Source organism: Alligator sinensis, unplaced genomic scaffold, assembly GCF_000455745.1.
Source record: "Alligator sinensis unplaced genomic scaffold, ASM45574v1 scaffold606_1, whole genome shotgun sequence".
Lineage (NCBI taxonomy): Eukaryota > Metazoa > Chordata > Crocodylia > Alligatoridae > Alligator > Alligator sinensis.
Window position 1 is genome coordinate 590,038 of NW_005842472.1, and position 17,299 is coordinate 607,336.

Sequence of the window (17,299 nt, forward strand, 5' to 3'; positions counted from 1 at the left end):
GTCCCCCAGCGGACTTAGTTTAAAGCCCGGTGGAGCAGGTCAGCCAGTCTGGCTGAGAAGAGCCTCCTCCCCAGCGGAGAGAGGTGGAGGCTGTTTTTTCCCAGCAGCTCGCTACCTTTCTCACCAAAGAGCAGGCTGTGGTCATGGAAGCCAGAGCCTTCCTGATGACACCAGCGCCGCAGTCTGCCTCTCCCTCCTCATCCCATAGCCCCAAACCAGAAGAATCAAGGAAAACACCCTACATCCCCAACCTCTTAAGCCCCTCTCCCAAATCCCTCTAGTGCTTCATGACCTGGCTGGGAGGGTTCCAAGCCATGTCATTGGTACCCACATGGATAAGGAGCATAGGGTAGTGGTCAGTGGACTGGAGGAGTTTAGGAGTTTGATGTAATCCTCAGACACTAAAGATCAAATTCTTTGAGAGAGGGAGAAGGCAAAAGAGGGAGAATTTCATCTAAAGGATTCCAATCAATTTCAGTTATCCTTAAAAAAGAAAATAAAATCCCAAGATATGGGTTAAGGTGAGGCTACTTATGATAACCTTAATTTCTTGTTCTCCAAACTCATTTTGACCACCTTGATTATGTCTTTGTATGTAATTGTGTTTTTATGCATTTTTTAAGGGAGTCATTTTTATAAGGGATGTAATTGTATGTATGTTTTAAAGATCAAGTCATGTAAAATCATGTTGTAACTACAGGGGGTATTCTACATTCTTCTAGAATTGTGGTTTTGCAGCTTTACAATGAAAATCATATAATTTAATAACCAAAATGGAGGGAACTTTGAAACTTGGAATGTGTATACAATTTTAAAAAGTTTATAGAATAGGGAAACATGCCAGAATTAAAGTCTTTTTCAGTCAGTTGAAGGAGTTTAAGGCTATAACACAATTTGGGAACATTTGGAAGAAAATGTTCAATCTTGTAGCACAAGATTTTAAATGGTTATCATTAACAGCTTTAATATTTTAACCAGGTTTTGCACTCAAGAGTTCTCGCCTATATGGGACCAGTCATTGAGTTGGAAGGGTTCTGGGAGGGAGAGTCTTGGGTTTGGTTATATGTGATTTATAGTCCTTGTATTATTGTCACTGTTGCAGTCATGTTATGAAAGTACCCAAATCAGATGTCCCCTCCCCCACAGCAGGCATGACACTTTTGACTAAGTTTCTCAGTCTGAGTTTTAAAAAAGAGGAAGGAAGGCAGGAAGCTCTGACAGCAGCAGCAAAGCACACAGCAGTAGCAGCTGCACCAACCAGCCTCCCCTATTCCATCAGTGACTGTGGAATCAGCTCTTGCTTCCAAGTGCCTCCCTCACACGACTCCTGCAGTTTCCTGCTCCCATCCAGTGGCTTTCCTGTTAGCTGGCATCCTCTGGAGCCTGCCAGCACACATGCAATGGCGCGATGGCGCAAGACTGACAAGGAAAAGAGCGGTGTGGGTACGTAACATGAAGCTGCCATTTAAGTTTTATCCCTGCTCAGCTTTAGAGCAGGATGTGGGCACATATTTTGTAGTGCAACGAGCCCTCTTCCCCTGCATTACTTCAATGGCTTTAAGAGAAAACAGTAGTTTCTGTTACAGAACAGCTAATGAATTCCTAGGAAAAAGGACATGAATCGTCTGAGTATCAGTTTAATGTTGTGTTGAACTTTTTTATCATACTCTTTGCCATTAGTGCTAGAATCAGATTGGCAGTCCTGAAATGCTGGATCTCCAATGTGACTCTCCATTTCAGCGCTCAGTAAAGAATAACTATTGGGACACTGGCTGGGAGTAAGGGTTAAATACAGGTTTTTTTTTTCCTTGAACCTTGATGAACTGCCTCATTTGTTAATAGTGATACTGTAAAAGCTCCAACAAATAAGATACCTTTACAAGCTTGTGTTGGCTGGAAGGGTAATCTCTTCCAACTCTAGTTTATACAATTTTCTGGAATGAACATGATGTTCATCATTGTCTTAAACTGTGCTCTATCAAGAATGTTGAAATTTAGGAACTGAAACAGAACACTGAAAAATGTGTAGTAACTTAAGAACGTTCATTTAACAAGATTTTTTTTCTCATTTCATTATGTAGCCTGCTGTTTGATAGTCAGGAGCCCTAACTTACCACTAAAATATAAAAGGAATGTTTAATTTAAAAAGCATAAAGTGCTTCATAGCATAGGACCTGTTTAATTATATGGAATTAAATAGTTAAGCTTTAATATTTCTTTCAGGAAATTAATAAAAACAAATTATTATTTCTCCTAGTAATGATAATTTTCAATTTCCAAGCACAGAAGTGGTAAAATTATATAATCTAAGTATCCTGTACCAGTTCAAAGCCACTGCAAAACTAATGAACTAAGATTACTTTTTTTTTCTGTTTCAGTCTTATATGGCTGCAAAGCAGAAACATGTTTCAATTAAGCTGTTTGCCAGAACACAGAAATTCAAAATTATCTGGCTTGTTCCATTTGGTTTTGTGTAAGATGTTATATTTCAGTTCATATGCTGCTGATCAGTTGTATGATCTAAAATTACTCTAGTGTATATGAGTGATATTTTAAAAAAATATTATTTAAAGCAAATATCTAGGTATCTGCATTTATTTATTGAGATAACATTGTAGTTTCTATATGCTCAGATTTTTTTATGTAGTTCTCATCAACGTAAATAAAAGCAGTTAATTCTTTGATTGTTGTATGCTAAAGTAGTGATGTTTAGATCATCTAGTCTAACTTCCCCTATAAGACACAATTCAATATATTTCAGCAAGTTTCCCACGCTTTGATCCCAGTCACTTGTTTGATTAAACTATAACTATCAGACCTATTTGGTATTGGTGAAGGTGGAGAATCTGCTGCTGCTCTTGATAGTTTGTTGTTTTTTTGAACAACTACAAAAAAGTTGTTCCAAATTTTGAATATGTCTAGTTTTAATGTCTCACCCATGTGGTTTTTGAATTCTTTTGAAATCATAATGTGTATTTGAAAGCAGCTACGAGAGTCGTCTTGGTATTTTCCAGCTGTACTAGAGAAGCCATTTGATATTTGTAAGCACCCTTTTCTAGCAGAAACAGTAGTATCAAACATGATTTTTAGTGTAGGAAATAAGTAGTTTATTTTAACATGAAAAATACTAATTTAATGTTTTCTTCAGCAAAGGTTGTCTGATTAAATAAATGTACATTAAGCAGTGTACAAAATCTCAGCACCTTGGCTAATCAAGTTAGTATAATAATTTAGAATCAGTAGGAAAGGTTAGTAAGGTTACCAGATCTATTGTAGTTAAAAGAAAGTATGCTTCTCTGACATATTTTTACTAATTTTTAATGTATGTATATATTTTGTAGAATTTGTAGCATTTTTCTGCTTAGTCGTGCCTTATAAAGCCATAAAAATGTCACACCATTTATCTGTGCAATTTTTTTCATAATGCATTAGAATTACTAACAACTTGACAATTTGAACCTTACAGTAAAATGTAATTAACACATTACTGCAAGTTGATTATTAATAATGATTCACTAGCTATATGTGACTAATTATCAATAGCAACCCATATTCAATTTTTCATGAGCTGTGATCTTTACGTCATATTGAGAAGTGATAAAATATTATTTTTAACATTTATAATGAAGAAAAAATATTACAAAAATTCCAAGTGCCAATTGCAGGCAGTCAGAGTCACTACCTGAGAACTGTATTATTCGGATAAATGTTTGATGTACAATTTCTTATTAAAAATGTCTTATTGCTAAATATAAATTACATGATTTTGAAAGAGATGCATGTACTCATCCCCAGAATAGATTATAAACTATTATACTGTATAGAACTGTCTGCCATATTCAGCCAGGAAAAACTGAAGAGTGTCCAACACTCAGAAAGCAGCCCCTGGCTTTACAGGTGCTGCGGAGGGCATAGGTCAGAGTAAATTCCAGTGTGATTGAGTAATACTGTACATTTGGAAGTGACCGATTATACTAACAAATGATGAATTATCCAAAGTGTTTTGCATCGAAGTGAATGAAAGTCTGGTAGGGGTTCAGTGCACTGATTAAGATTTTAGCGACTAATTTACCAAATTACTATACTTACAAGATACTATACTATACTATACCATACCAAATGTTACTATATTTTGTTTTAAAACCTAAAAGAATTTACTTAGCTGGGACTTCTGGTTTTAGTAATAATACCCTGGTAAAGTGAAACACTTTAAATATTTTTTAATTTAGTCTTCTGCTTTTACTTATGTTTTTTAGTACATGATTTAAAGTTAACTAAATCAATTGTTAGGCAGCTCTAATACAGGAGGTAATAGAACAATGTAAGTTACCATTTACATTTTATTGCATGTCAATTTAAGTTACTAACACTGCCTCTAAAAATTACAGAAAATCCTTTCATCTATTTTGAAACTCACTGTCTGATACTTTATCACTGTTCCCAGATATTGCAGTTAGTTCCTTCTTGAATCTGGAACTTGGCCTCATGACTGGGTTAGATATTCAAACAGCAGCCCATCATACTAGAAAGATGAGTAATGGATACTTACACTGCTGATCATATTTGCAGCAGTCATGTGAGTCACCTCATTCAAATCAATAAGATAACTTGCATCATGTTTAAGGTGTTCCAGGACTTGGCTTATTTGGAGTAAACCCTAATTTAAGCAGTGGGGAGAGGGCATATCAGAATAGTTTTAAGTATTCATTTGTTGAGCTTAGTATGCAGTAAGGCAGTAATTGTAATTGCATGAATATGATAATGATAACAGTAGAAAAACATTTTGAAAGTAGCTATTTAATACTTCACAGTATCTCACATCCATTTCCTGCTTTAAATTAGAAATAGAGTGAATCAGTAAGCACTTGAACTATATTTCAAATTTGTTCAAAGGTGCAAACTGTTGCCTTTGACTACGAGAAACTAGCACTGTGAATAATAATGAAGGACATATAAAGCATCTGAGGGCAGGAATGGCATGGGCTACTGTCTGCATCTTTAATACACTGTGCCATTGGAAGCAGCAATTTGGGTAGGTATAGCATACTTATTTGATAAATAAAGCAGTCAGTTATTAAATACAGCAGTAACACGTGCTATTCGGTGTTTTTTCTTGGTGATAATTTGCAAACGCTGTATTCCTTTCTGCATTAGCGTGGGTAAAACAGTGACCCTTCTAGGTAAGGCATAAAATAATAAAGCGTAGCAGAAAGACCATGCAGCTGTGCATGCCCACCTGGATGGCAAATGGGTTCAGATCCATTGTTAGAGAAATGCCCTGTCAAACCTTAATCTTAGGTTTAACCCACTGAGCAATGAACTATAGGAGAATGCTGCAGAGCATTCTTCCTAAAGAGCAGATGTTGCAATCTACTTTGAAATTCAATACGTTGGTAAACCCTGTATGAATTCAGGCAAGGTTATATAGATATTGTCTTTGGTTAGCTTCTAAGGTACAAATCTATGCTGCCTTCTACTTGACTTCAGACTAACATAGGTAACTGTGGGCACATCTACATCAGACTTTACTGTGAAGTTCACTCATTAACTGTGCAGTAAATGTCTTAGCGTCTATACATGCAACCCTGTTAGGGCACATGAAACTAATAAACCCTGCAACAGGGTAGTACTTGTAAGTACAAGTACTATGTAGTACCCTGCTGTGGAATTTTTTCATATGCAAAAGTGCACAGTGCACGTGTAGACACTGACCCAGCTGCCTGGAGCATGAGGGTGCTTCAGGCAGGGGCTGCCTGCTGGCTAGTCCTGCACTGAAGAACCATCGTGCCCCAGCCATTCCTTCTGAAGCACATTCAGCCTGGCTGGAGCAGCCCTTGGCTGGCAGGCTGAGCCCCTGGCCCTCCTGCCACCTGGGGCTGCTGCAACCCAGCTCAGTGTACTGCGGTCTAGGCACACATGTAAACTGTGTGCCTGGGTGCTTCCCAGGAGCAATAAACCGAAGAGCCATGAGCTCGAGTTTATTGCTGCACACTAATGGCACATGTAAATGAGCCTAGGATTTCTCAAATTGAAAATTGTGTTAAGCATTCTTTTCAGAATGGGCCTAGAGGACTGTTATTGAACAACACTGACTATTCCTAATGGAAAAAATGGAAGTGTTACTCTACGCATAACAGCAGATGAGAAGGAGTGCTGGGAATGGAATTCAGATGGCTTTCCAGTCTAATACCCCTTATCACACTGTGATCCAGAAATATTGATAGGCCTTAACCCAGAGACTCATCAAATGTTCTAAATAGGGCAAAAACAGATAGAGGTATAGTTAGCCATATTAGTCTAATGTTAGACAGGGTAGATGTACACTTTATAGACTACCTAAATAAGATAGCATCTGGTGAAGTGAACTTGAGTTTACAAAAGCTACAGATCACCACCCCAAAGGAATTTCCCAACAACAGTATAATACCAATTATATAAGTACTTAAATATAGGACCCTTTTTCTAGTACATTTTTATAATCCATGAAAAATAAGAAAAATTAACTTTCTGCAATGAATATTACGGAGTTTTGGAGCTAGAAAGACATTCCAGGCTCACAAATAATTAGAGATCTAGAGAAGTTATGCAGAGAAATTTTGGAGGTTGCTGTAGGAAGATAAGTAGCCCTTTTTGGGCTTTTCCCACAGCTTTGAGACTGTATAGGCCTTTAAAATCTTTGTTCATGTTTTTGAGTGCCCTGTTAAAAACAAACAGCATTTCTCACTTTTAGTGTTGGCTTAAGGTCTGTCTTAGCAAACTTGTTCACCTCTGCCAGTATGCTTCTTTCCATGCCTCTCTGATATTGACAGGCTATTAAATTGAAGAGATATGCAGAGGTGGTGGGAACATTTAGTTGCAGGGTCTTTTAATCTAATATGAGGATGTCTGAAGTGGACACAAGCAAATGTCTTTTTATTCTTAGCTATTGGTAGGGTAGGGAAGGGCAGGGAAATTGATTCGAGCTTTTGGGTGAAGAATTTAGAGGATTCTGGACTGGCGATTCTGAGTTCTCCCTGTAGGAGATGATACCCTGAATTGCTCTGGAAGATGGGAAGTTATTTTTTGTGCTTTCTAAGAAAAGAGTTCATTCAAACCTCAGCTGGGGTCTGTGGCCAGGGAGGGGGATTAACATTCCCTGCCCTCGAGTAAAGAGCCCCCGAGTAGAGAGCTCTAGCATCCCCCAGCTTCTGGCCTGAGCCACTGCAGGCTTGTGGCTACATTTCTTGAATCAAAAGTGAATGTCTGTCCAGTGGTTTCTCAGTTTAATTTCTGCAGTTTAGATTAACCTGAAAGACTGAATCAATTCAGCCTTGTGCTTTTTGACTGTCTGTACTTAGCTCTAGGGAGTTGCAATGGCAAGTGATTACATATAAATATATTAATTAGTAGGCAACGTGTTTACTTCTTTCTGTAACTTATACTTGTTTCTTTTGCTTTTATCCAGTAGAGGATAGTTCTAATGGTAAACTGAGAGGTAGTATTGAGCCCTGTCTGAGGAAAATGTTTAGCTGCCTTTTTTTCACCTGGATTTCCAGGTTAAAGTAGAATTTATATAAAAACAGTAGAAGTAAGAGAGGCAAAGGCAACGTTCTTCCCTTGAAGCTGAGGGCATGTAATAAAATCACTGCTGCATGAGTGCTCTGTATTTACATAAGTAGTTTGTACATAGAATGCTATTTGGTAAGGAAGACCATAGAAAATGATTACTGAGTATAGCAGGACCAATAAAACTGTTGACTGAATGGAAGTTCTTGTGTTCACCTCTTCATCTAGGGTTCCTAAATCATGTAACAGCTGCCTTGCATTATATTATGAGCCGACACAGACCAGTGCAACATCAGGTTGTTCTGCTGCAGCTCCATTTTGACAAATTACTCTTGTTCATATTTTTGAGTGCCCTGTTAAAAACAAGCAAACAAACTCAGTAATGAAATGGCTGTACTTTGAGAATTGCCTAAGAATGGGACTAAACATTAACATGTATATCTTCAAAAGGCCATCAGTTAAGAATGAGAAAGTTTTGCTTATCTGCTAGCTTTCGAATTATAGCTTCTGACATGAGAATCAAGCTGTCTTTATCCTTTTTTTCACACAGCTAACTACAGGCCAAATTGAACTCTGACATACTGGAAACGTAATACTTTCACCACAGTTGCACAGGTTATATAACTTATAACCTGTGCAACTGTTATTTCAATAAAATTCCATTATGGTGGAAAAACAAAGCCGAAGAGTAGAGAATTCAAAGGCATTTTTAGTGTTATGTGCTGGCGTTGTGTCTTTCATGCTTTGTAATAGTCATGGTTAAATAAATCAGAGTTAATAATGCTTTTCTGGTGAGCAGAGGGGAGCAGAATTCAGTGCATGCTTTTCACATGGCAAACGATAATAAAAGATCCAAATGTTGTTTTTGTCCTTAATGATTAGATAGGATTGATGCTTATAAGTAAGGTGGTGGCCTCTCAAGTTAGAAGGTACAATTTTATATTAGCATTCTTAAGAGTAGATCTGCATTTTAAGTAGCTTGGATAAATATTATGAGAAAGAAGTGGTAAATAACAAAATGCAGAGTTTTCCAAGTTCAGATTTCAGGCTTCCCACATGATAGCTTAGTCATTTGAGGCTTTTGAAAAATACAGGTTAGTAAGAGGTTCCCCAACAGGACTGTTTTGTGAGACAATACCAGTATTTTAGCGCAAAATCATACACAGTTCTTGCTCAAGTTATTCATTAGAGCATGGCAGTAAATACAATGCAGACTGCACGAGATCCTGAGCTTGAATCATACCTTGGTAATTCTGCAGTTAGGAGGGCAAAGAAATCAAACCAGCAAAAAGCAAATGGGACAAATAATTTAGGACATGACTAGATGAAATGGAAGGCACTACAGATGACACTTGATCTGAAAAGCAGGAGACACTGACTTAAGAAACAAAAACTACAGCAAGAGATTCTTAGAGAAGTTTAAATATATTTCTTCTGTGTTGCTGACTTGTGACTAAATGAACTTTCTGTTGGTCAGCATTAAAATTGGCGTTCACTACTGGCTTGCAGCCTGATTGAGGTAATAAAATGTACCTTCAACTCCCATTAAAGTCAGTAAACATTTGAGGGTACTTAGCAGCTTACAGAATAATTGTGGGATTGATTTCCCCCTTCACCTTCCTCCCTCCCCCGCTTCCACCCTGGATGGTAGATTGGTACAATTTGAGTTTATTAATCTCTGTGCAAATTGGAGGTTTGGGTTGAGGAACACTGTTAAAAGGTTACAGTAATAAAGTAGTTTCTTTCAACCTTCAGCAGCCATGGGTATCTAACAGATGCCTTTTACTGATCCTGAATTGCCACTGAGTTAATTAGGTAGTCTCCCTGAATGAGTGCCAAGGGGTTCATAAGGCTAAAACACCCCTTTCTGGAACACAGTTCCCACAGTACAGAAGACTTAGTGAACTGCAAGGGACCCTGATTATGAAACAAGTCTTCAGAAGTGGACTGAATGAGGTGTGAAGAGTTTGAGAGCAGGGTTTTGTTTTTTTTTCATATTTCACTGGCTGAGGAACTGGTGGTAGCTGTGCTCCTACTTCAAAAATGACTTCTTTAAACATGTGGCCTATATTTAGACCATGCTTCCTTGCTCATGTCTCGTTCACTTAGTGTTATTTACACTGACACCCTAAATTTTATGTTGGCGGCACATGCATTATTTTATCTACTCTTTGAGAGGATCATCTTTGTATCGTATAGTAAAGAGCACCAGGGGTCTCACTTCTTTGTCATGGCCAGTACAAATAGCTAAACCAATTATTCTCAGTCAGGGTGCTGCAGCACCTTGGAGTTCCTAAGGTCCATTTGAGGGTATAGTGGGGTATCACACAATGTTAGGACTGGTAGGTGTGCAAATGTGATTTATGAGATAAAGCCAGATATATCAGATAGAAATCAATAATATTAAAACCATTTTGACCTGTTCTGGTCTTTTTGAGTCATTTGCAACAGAATAATTCCTCTATCATGTTTCTGTAGTAAAAATTGAGTGCAAACCAAGAGCTAGCATTTCCTGAGGGGTGTCTTGAGCCTATGATTTTGAGAATCACTGAGCTAAATAAACACTTTTACTGTTTAGTTAATAATTGGAAAACTGAGTGGTATGGTGCATTAACATTTGACTGGTTGCTCTGAACTGTACCTCCTTGAATAACTGGGCTTATTAACTTATTAAATTGTTGGATTTACCTGTTAAATTGAGTAAGAGATTTAGAATTGTTTTCTCTCTATTTCCATTCCTCATTCAGAGTGATTTATTTTGTACTTTTTGCAAACTTACTTGGGGCTCAGTTCTATTTATACTATGAAATACTTATAGTGCATTTAGGTTTTAAACTCTTAGTATAAATTCTTCATAAACAAGACAATCAAAACTTTTAAAAGGAATTGGTTTTATCTGTAGATTTCCACTTACTCATTTAGTTATGTTTTTTTTTTTCATTTGTGAAGTCGAGCCACTTCCTTTGACAGTTGCTGAGTATGTTCTAAGTTATTAACTAGTACTAAAGGAAGCAATTAAAATGAGGCAACACTATTCAGAACATGAACGGATGATTCATTTATTTTTAGTTAAGGGTGAAAGGTAATTGGTATTAATCCTAGCTCATAGTGACTGTTTTCAATGTTGTTACCTTATCTGTGTATTTAAAAAAAATATAGCATTTAATGAGCATGGGTGTATGTGGTGCACATGCACCCTTCTGATTTTTAATTGGATTCGAGCAGAATTTCTGGTTTGACTGGCAAGGATTTGTTCAATTACAATTTCAGCAGTTTTAACCACAAAAGGGACAGATATATAAGCCATTCAGAATACCAAAGAGAAGCTGATTATATCTGTGTTCACTTTCTACCCAATAGCCTACTAAGGAAGGTATTCATCTGGAAAGGGAAAACAAGGTGAAAATCCCTCCTTTGTATGAGAGGATTTGAGCCTGCAGCTGTCACCTTTTAGGAGAATATAAAAGACATTATAGGTTATTCTGTGGCAGGATGCTCATAATCACTTCTGTTGACAAATCCATTTGTCAAGGATTACCTAAAAATTTATCAGAGCAGGAACTGGAAAGCAGATTTCCTACCTATAAGGTCAATGTCCTAACTGCTAGGCTGTAGATTCCACCCTCCCCCTGCCCCTTTCCCCTCACCCATGAATAGTTGATTACTACATGTAAAGAGGAATGGGCCAGTAAGAGACATTTAAGAATACTCTCTCCATAACATGAGAGTGAGGAAAGTCTTACAGAAGACAGTAGGCTTTGAATACCCTCAGGTAGAAGAGGGAATTGAACCTGGACTCCCATATCTTAGATGACTGCCCAGACTAATGGGTAAAATGGGTGAGCTACTATATTTCTCTCCTTCTGTTTTGTGAATTTAGCATATTTTTCACTGAAACTGTTCAGTAACATTAACTTTATTTAATGAATAGTTTTGGCAAAAGCAAAAAAAATACATGAGCAGTTTATTCATCCAAAATTGCCAAGATCCATGTCCAAGAATATAAATGTGGATTATTTTACGCTTTACATCAGGTAATGGCATACAATATACTGAGTCGTCCCCTTTGGAAGTATTTAGCAAGTCTAGTTTTAAGCTTTGTTTATAACACTGTAAGCTGCACCTTAACTCTGCTTCCTGTCTTCTATTGCTTCTTCTTTGGAATCTTCCTCCCCCTCCCCTTGCCTCCTTTCTCTTTACCATAGCTTTTCTCTCCTCCCAATTTTTTAAAGCAGCGACATGACTAGAAACAAGCATTGGTATCTCATGGTTCGCAGCACTTTGGATATGATACAGGAACAATGCATATCATAACATTGCTGGGTTTATTTTTATCAAGAGAAGCATAATATACTTTTTGGGGAGCACGCAGAAAGCAAAATACAATAGATTTTGGAACTACTGTATAACAGACCTGCTATATGATAAATGTAATGGAATGCTGTCAAACAGTAATAATTACCATTTGAGAACAAACGAAAAAGGAGAAAACATCAGAAGTAGAGATATACATTATTTATAAGGAACGTAAGAATGAATGAATAGAAAGGAGTAATTAAAATTCTAACACTAAAAAAACTGTAGGAATGAAATTTCAATACTCCAAATAAAATGAAATGGTTTAAGTTCTGAGGTATCTTTTTAAAAAACATGATCCTCTCTTCTTCAAGTTTATAAGACAGAGAAAATATAGGTGAGATTATAATAATAGATTTCATAGATATTAGGGCTGGAAGGGACCTCGGAAGATCATCAGTCCAGCCCCCTGCCCAAGGGGCAAGAAGTCAGCTAGGATCAGAGGATCCCATCAAAATAGACATCCAAATGTTTCTTGAAAGTTTCCAGAGTGGGTGCTTGCACCACCTCTGAAGGGTGGTCGGACATGGACGGTCAAGAAGTTTTGCCTTATGTCCAGCCTAAAATGGTCTTCTAGGAGTTTGTGACCGTTGGACCTTTTCTTCCCTTGGGGTGCTCTGGTAAACAGACATTCCCCCAGATCCTGATGCACACCCCTTATGTACTTATAGGCAGCCATCAAATCACCCCTGAGCCCACGCTTCTCCAGGCTGAAGAGTCCCATGGCTCTCAGCCTCTCTTCATAAGGCCTGCTCTCTCTGATCATGTGCGTGGCTCTCCTCTGGACTCTCTCAAGCTTCTCCACATCCTTTCTGAATTGTGGAGCCCAGAATTGGACACAGTACTCCAGCTACAGCCTCACCAAGGCTGAGTACAGTGGGAAGAAGACTTCTTGGGTCTTGCTTGACATACATCAGTAGATGCAAGCCAGAGTTTTGTTTGCTTTGCCAGCTGCGGTATCACATTGGTGGATCATGTTTATCTTGTAGTCACTCATGACCCCCAAGTCTCTTTTGGTCATCGTGCTAGCAAGTGTAGCACTGCCGATCCTATAAGAGTGATGTGGCTTTTGTTCTCCAAGGTGGAGCACCTTGCATTTTTCTGTGTTGAATGCCATTCAGGTTTTCATCCACCCACTTTGCGAGCCTATCTAGATTGGCCTGGATCAGCCTATCCTCAAGTGTGGACACTCTTCCCCATAGTTTGGTGTCATCAGCAAACTTAGCCAGTTCACTTCTGACACCAGATATTATAAAGACATATAGGCCCGAGAACGGGGCACTGGTCACTACCAGTAGTGATTTGGTTCCATCAACTACGACTCTTTGCATCTGACCTCAGAGCCAGTTCCCCAGCCATCGGACTGTAAGTTATTCAAGGCTTCAGTTTTCCAATTTCACCATGAGGACATCATGGGACATGAGGTCAAAGGCTTTTTTAAAGTCTAAAAAAATGATATCCACCACTTTCCATTTGTCCAGGAGATGCTAATCAAAGATAGCAAGTGAGTTATGAGGACGCCAAAATACCCTGATCAGTACAAACCCATTTAGTAGGATGGAGGGACAGGGAGGGAGAGTAGGACTTCATGTACAAGTTGCATGAAGATTAACTATTTGTATTCTGATGGAAACAGATGGCTATAATAAAACCTATAAATTGCCATTAGCAGCAGCTATGTATAAATCTAAAGTTTATCAACATGTGCATATAGTGTTACAATTTTAATTGCTCCTTTCTAAATATTCATTAATTCTTACTTTCCTTATAATAATTTGTATCTCTGATTCTGATATTTTCTCCTTTTTTATTTATTCTCAAATGGTAATTTTTAATGTTTGTCAGCATGTGTACCCTCTCTCTCTCACTGTCTCTCTCCCTCTCCTTCTCTGTCTTTCTTTCTCTTTCTTTTTCTCTTTCTCTTAATGTTGGGAAGAACAGTCAGGTGAGAAGCAAAACTGGTGTACTGAATTGCTTTTACATCTAAGGAGAAATATAGTAAAAAGTTAAACCTCAGGTTCATATGGTATGCATAATCATTGATGTTTTGTTTAGGCTTCACAAGTTACAAATACACAATATGTTTGTATGGCAATGGCAGTATCAACAAAAGACTGATTAACTGTGTGTTGGCATAACTGTTCAGCTCCAGAAGAAGTTTGAGAAATAGGTTGTGTATTTTCATACAAGTGAACTTGTCATAAGGCTTAGTGTGGGTACATTTTGACAGACTGGGCACCTATGCATAGGTGCCAACTTTTATTTTTGCCAGGGTTAGCTGGGAGGGGAGCTTAAGATGATGGGCACCTGGGAAGTTTTACATCTTTCAGCTGACAGCACTCTTCCTGTGTGGGGCCAGGGCCCCACATACTCAGCACCTATGCCATCTAGAAGCCTTGTATCTGTTGAAATGTTTATGCTGCTCTTGGGAAACTTCATTGTACAATATACTTCCCTGCATTGATAGTGTCACAGGTAGAAGATATTTTACTAATCCTGCCCCCAAATGTAAGATGATCCTAAGGGCTGCAATGTTAAAAAGAAGAAGAAAAGGAAGAAGAAGAAAGCAATTAAAAATAAAACAGAAAGCTTTTTCACTTAATACTTTTGTTATACATTGTGCATCATTCTAGGAGCAATTAGTAACTTTTTTGAGCTACTTGGGGAAGAAACTTCAGTTTCATGTTGAGTAGCCTGGACATATATAGTCATTTTCTATAGATTAGGAAATGTCTGCAACTAACAGATCTTGGAAGCTAAGAACTATGTGGAAACAAATTAGAAGTTTTCAGGGAGAGACATGCTTGAAGTGATAAATGGGGACATCAAATGGATTATAGCATAGAATAAGTATTGGATACCTGAGCCTGGGTGTCTACATACACAATTGCAAGTAAAAGCATAGGCTGATTTAAATCCAAATTATTTTTAAGTCAGCAATTTAATTTACATCTCGTTTGTGTTTATACTGTTTAGTTTTCTTCTGAAAGAAATGCTGATATTAGAAAGTGTTGATTTACAACTAAATATATTTACATTTATTAGCTTTTGTTAACTGGAGATATATACTGTATCCATATGTTTGTTTAAACTATTTTTAATATTTAAATTGTATTACTTAATGAAATTAATTATACTTTTTATTTACTGGATTATTTCTTACTAATGATTGTGTCAAGATGCATTTGGATGAAAATTAGGACCTGATTGCAATGCACAAAACTAGAATTCCCTTAAATATTCTTGACCTATCAGATATCTGGTGGGAAATATTTTCGTTGACCTCATTAAACAAAGGAAATATCTCATTTATTTAAACAAAAGAAATATTTGTAATAAGTGAGTTGAAATTAGTAGGTGATAGGTTTCAAAATTAACAAGGGAAAGAACTTTTTTAATGCAACGCATAGTTAACTTGTGGAATTTATTGCGTAGCATACCTAGGTTAAAAAAGGGCCTGAATAAAATCCTGGATAATACAGCTATTAGTGGCTATTGAACAGTGTCTCGGACGGCCAGGGCCGACTTGAGTTACGCTCGTACGTCAGGGCGGGCTGGTGAATGGAGAGGCAGACACAACTTATTGGTTGTAAAAAACTTTACTCACGCCGCTTGCAATCACGACGCAGGTGGTCCGGTCGTCGGAACAACCACATGAGTTGTTCCAGCTGGCGGGGCCCAAGCCAGTTAATCTGTCTGCAATTTGAAACTGGCGGGGAAAGGGGTACGTCGGGGTTGCGCTCGGTGACGGGAAGAAAGATCGATAGGTGATCAGTCTATCGATCGGCAGCCGCAAGCCAGATAACTTCAGAGACACTCTGCAGCGTGCTCAAAGCTCTTCGACTTGGGCGGAAGTCGCGCGGAATTTTAAACGGCCAGCGAGCCAATTACTCGCCGCCACGTGTGAATAATTTAGCACTGGCCAATAACGGGGCACAAATTTGCATCCGAATAGCGGGAACTCTTTGCACCGTGCATCTCTGTGCTGCAAAGAAGAAATGCATCCTGCAAAGGAAACTGCAAATTGGCGGGAACTCTCCTGCACGCAGGCTCTTAATTGCAGCAGAACACTCTGCTGTGCAAAGGAGCTCTCATGTGGCCAGGAAATTCCATAGTGCCGAGGCACAAAAAATCACTGGGTCGTGACAAACAGGATAGTTGGAGATGTTTCCACTGTCATCTCTAAAGTAATAAATGGCGGCTGCCAGGGAGGACACTGAATAGGGGATAGATCACTCTTGAGATGCCTGGTTCAGTGCTGTCCCTACATCCACTTCGGCCATTGTTGGAAACAGGTCAATTAGTTCTTTCCTAGTGCTCCAGATGGGAGATACTGCAGTTCCCCAGGCTGTGGCAGGCCAGCTGGATGCCCTTGGGCATAATGGTGACACACGGTGTAGATGGCACACAGGTTGGTGTCTTTGAAGAGCCCCATGAAGTAGGTTCCACTGGCCTCCTGCAGTGCCATGATGGCTGAGCTCTGGAAGTACAGGTCCATCTTGAAGTCCTGTATGATCTTGCACACCAGGTGCTATAAGCACAGCTTGCAGATCAGCAGCTTTGTCAACTTCTGGTAGCACCAGATCTTGTACCATGGTGCCAGGCTGAAAGTGGTGCAACTTCTTCATACCACTCGTGATAGGTGCACTGTTGTGGGCTGCTATGGTGTCCAGCTGCTTGCAGGGAGCTTTGCCATGTAATGACTTGCATGCTGTCTGCTTCAAGTGGGCTGTAGTCTCAAAAACCTGCAAGCTTGTGCCTCCAACATAGCCCAGTACTGAACTAGATGGACCGTAGCTATGACCCACTTATGTTCTTAAAACATTGCCAATAAACATACTATTTGAATGCTGTTTTTTTCAAAGGTAAATTATATTAACAGATTATACTAAAGTTATGTGCTAGTATTGTGGGTTATAATTTAAAATTTAAATAAACTATAAAAAAACTGAAAATGCATTCAACAGAAAAACGAAAAGAATCCAATTTAGTTTTAAAAATCCATCTTTTATTAAAGAATATACTTTCCAGTGGCAACATAATTGTTACATGTTAACTGGACGGAAGTGTGCAATTCCTTTCTGCTATGGATTCAAACAGGAGAAAAACGGGAGGGAAAGGCAGCTAAGTATGCTGAAGAGGAAGTACGTTCTGGGCCATTGTTACCCCACAGTAAATGTCTGGGGTTCGTGTTTTATTGGTGGGAGAAGAAGAGAATGGAACAAGAAAGCATCTGTTGAGTTGTGTATGTATGTCTTAATTGCAGATGAGAAATTCTAGAATAAACACTTACTGTAGAATTTATGTTGATACAATTTTAACATTACAGATATTGAACATATCACAGTTTGGTGGTTAGTTAACTACTAGCTTGTTACAAAGTATTTAGCACATGGTT

At 38.4% G+C, this 17,299-nt stretch overlaps 1 protein-coding gene across 1 annotated transcript in view; it reads left to right on the forward strand.

The window, feature by feature from the left end:
• Window positions 1–1,339: 1,339 nt before the first annotated feature.
• DOCK2 (dedicator of cytokinesis 2) overlaps window positions 1,340–17,299 on the forward strand; it is a 514,326-nt gene continuing 498,366 nt past the window's right edge. Inside the window, exon 1 of the mRNA XM_025212572.1 lies at window positions 1,340–1,443. Within this exon, the coding sequence (XP_025068357.1) occupies window positions 1,401–1,443 (43 nt within the window). The 5' untranslated portion in view covers window positions 1,340–1,400. The remainder of the gene's footprint in view (window positions 1,444–17,299) is intronic.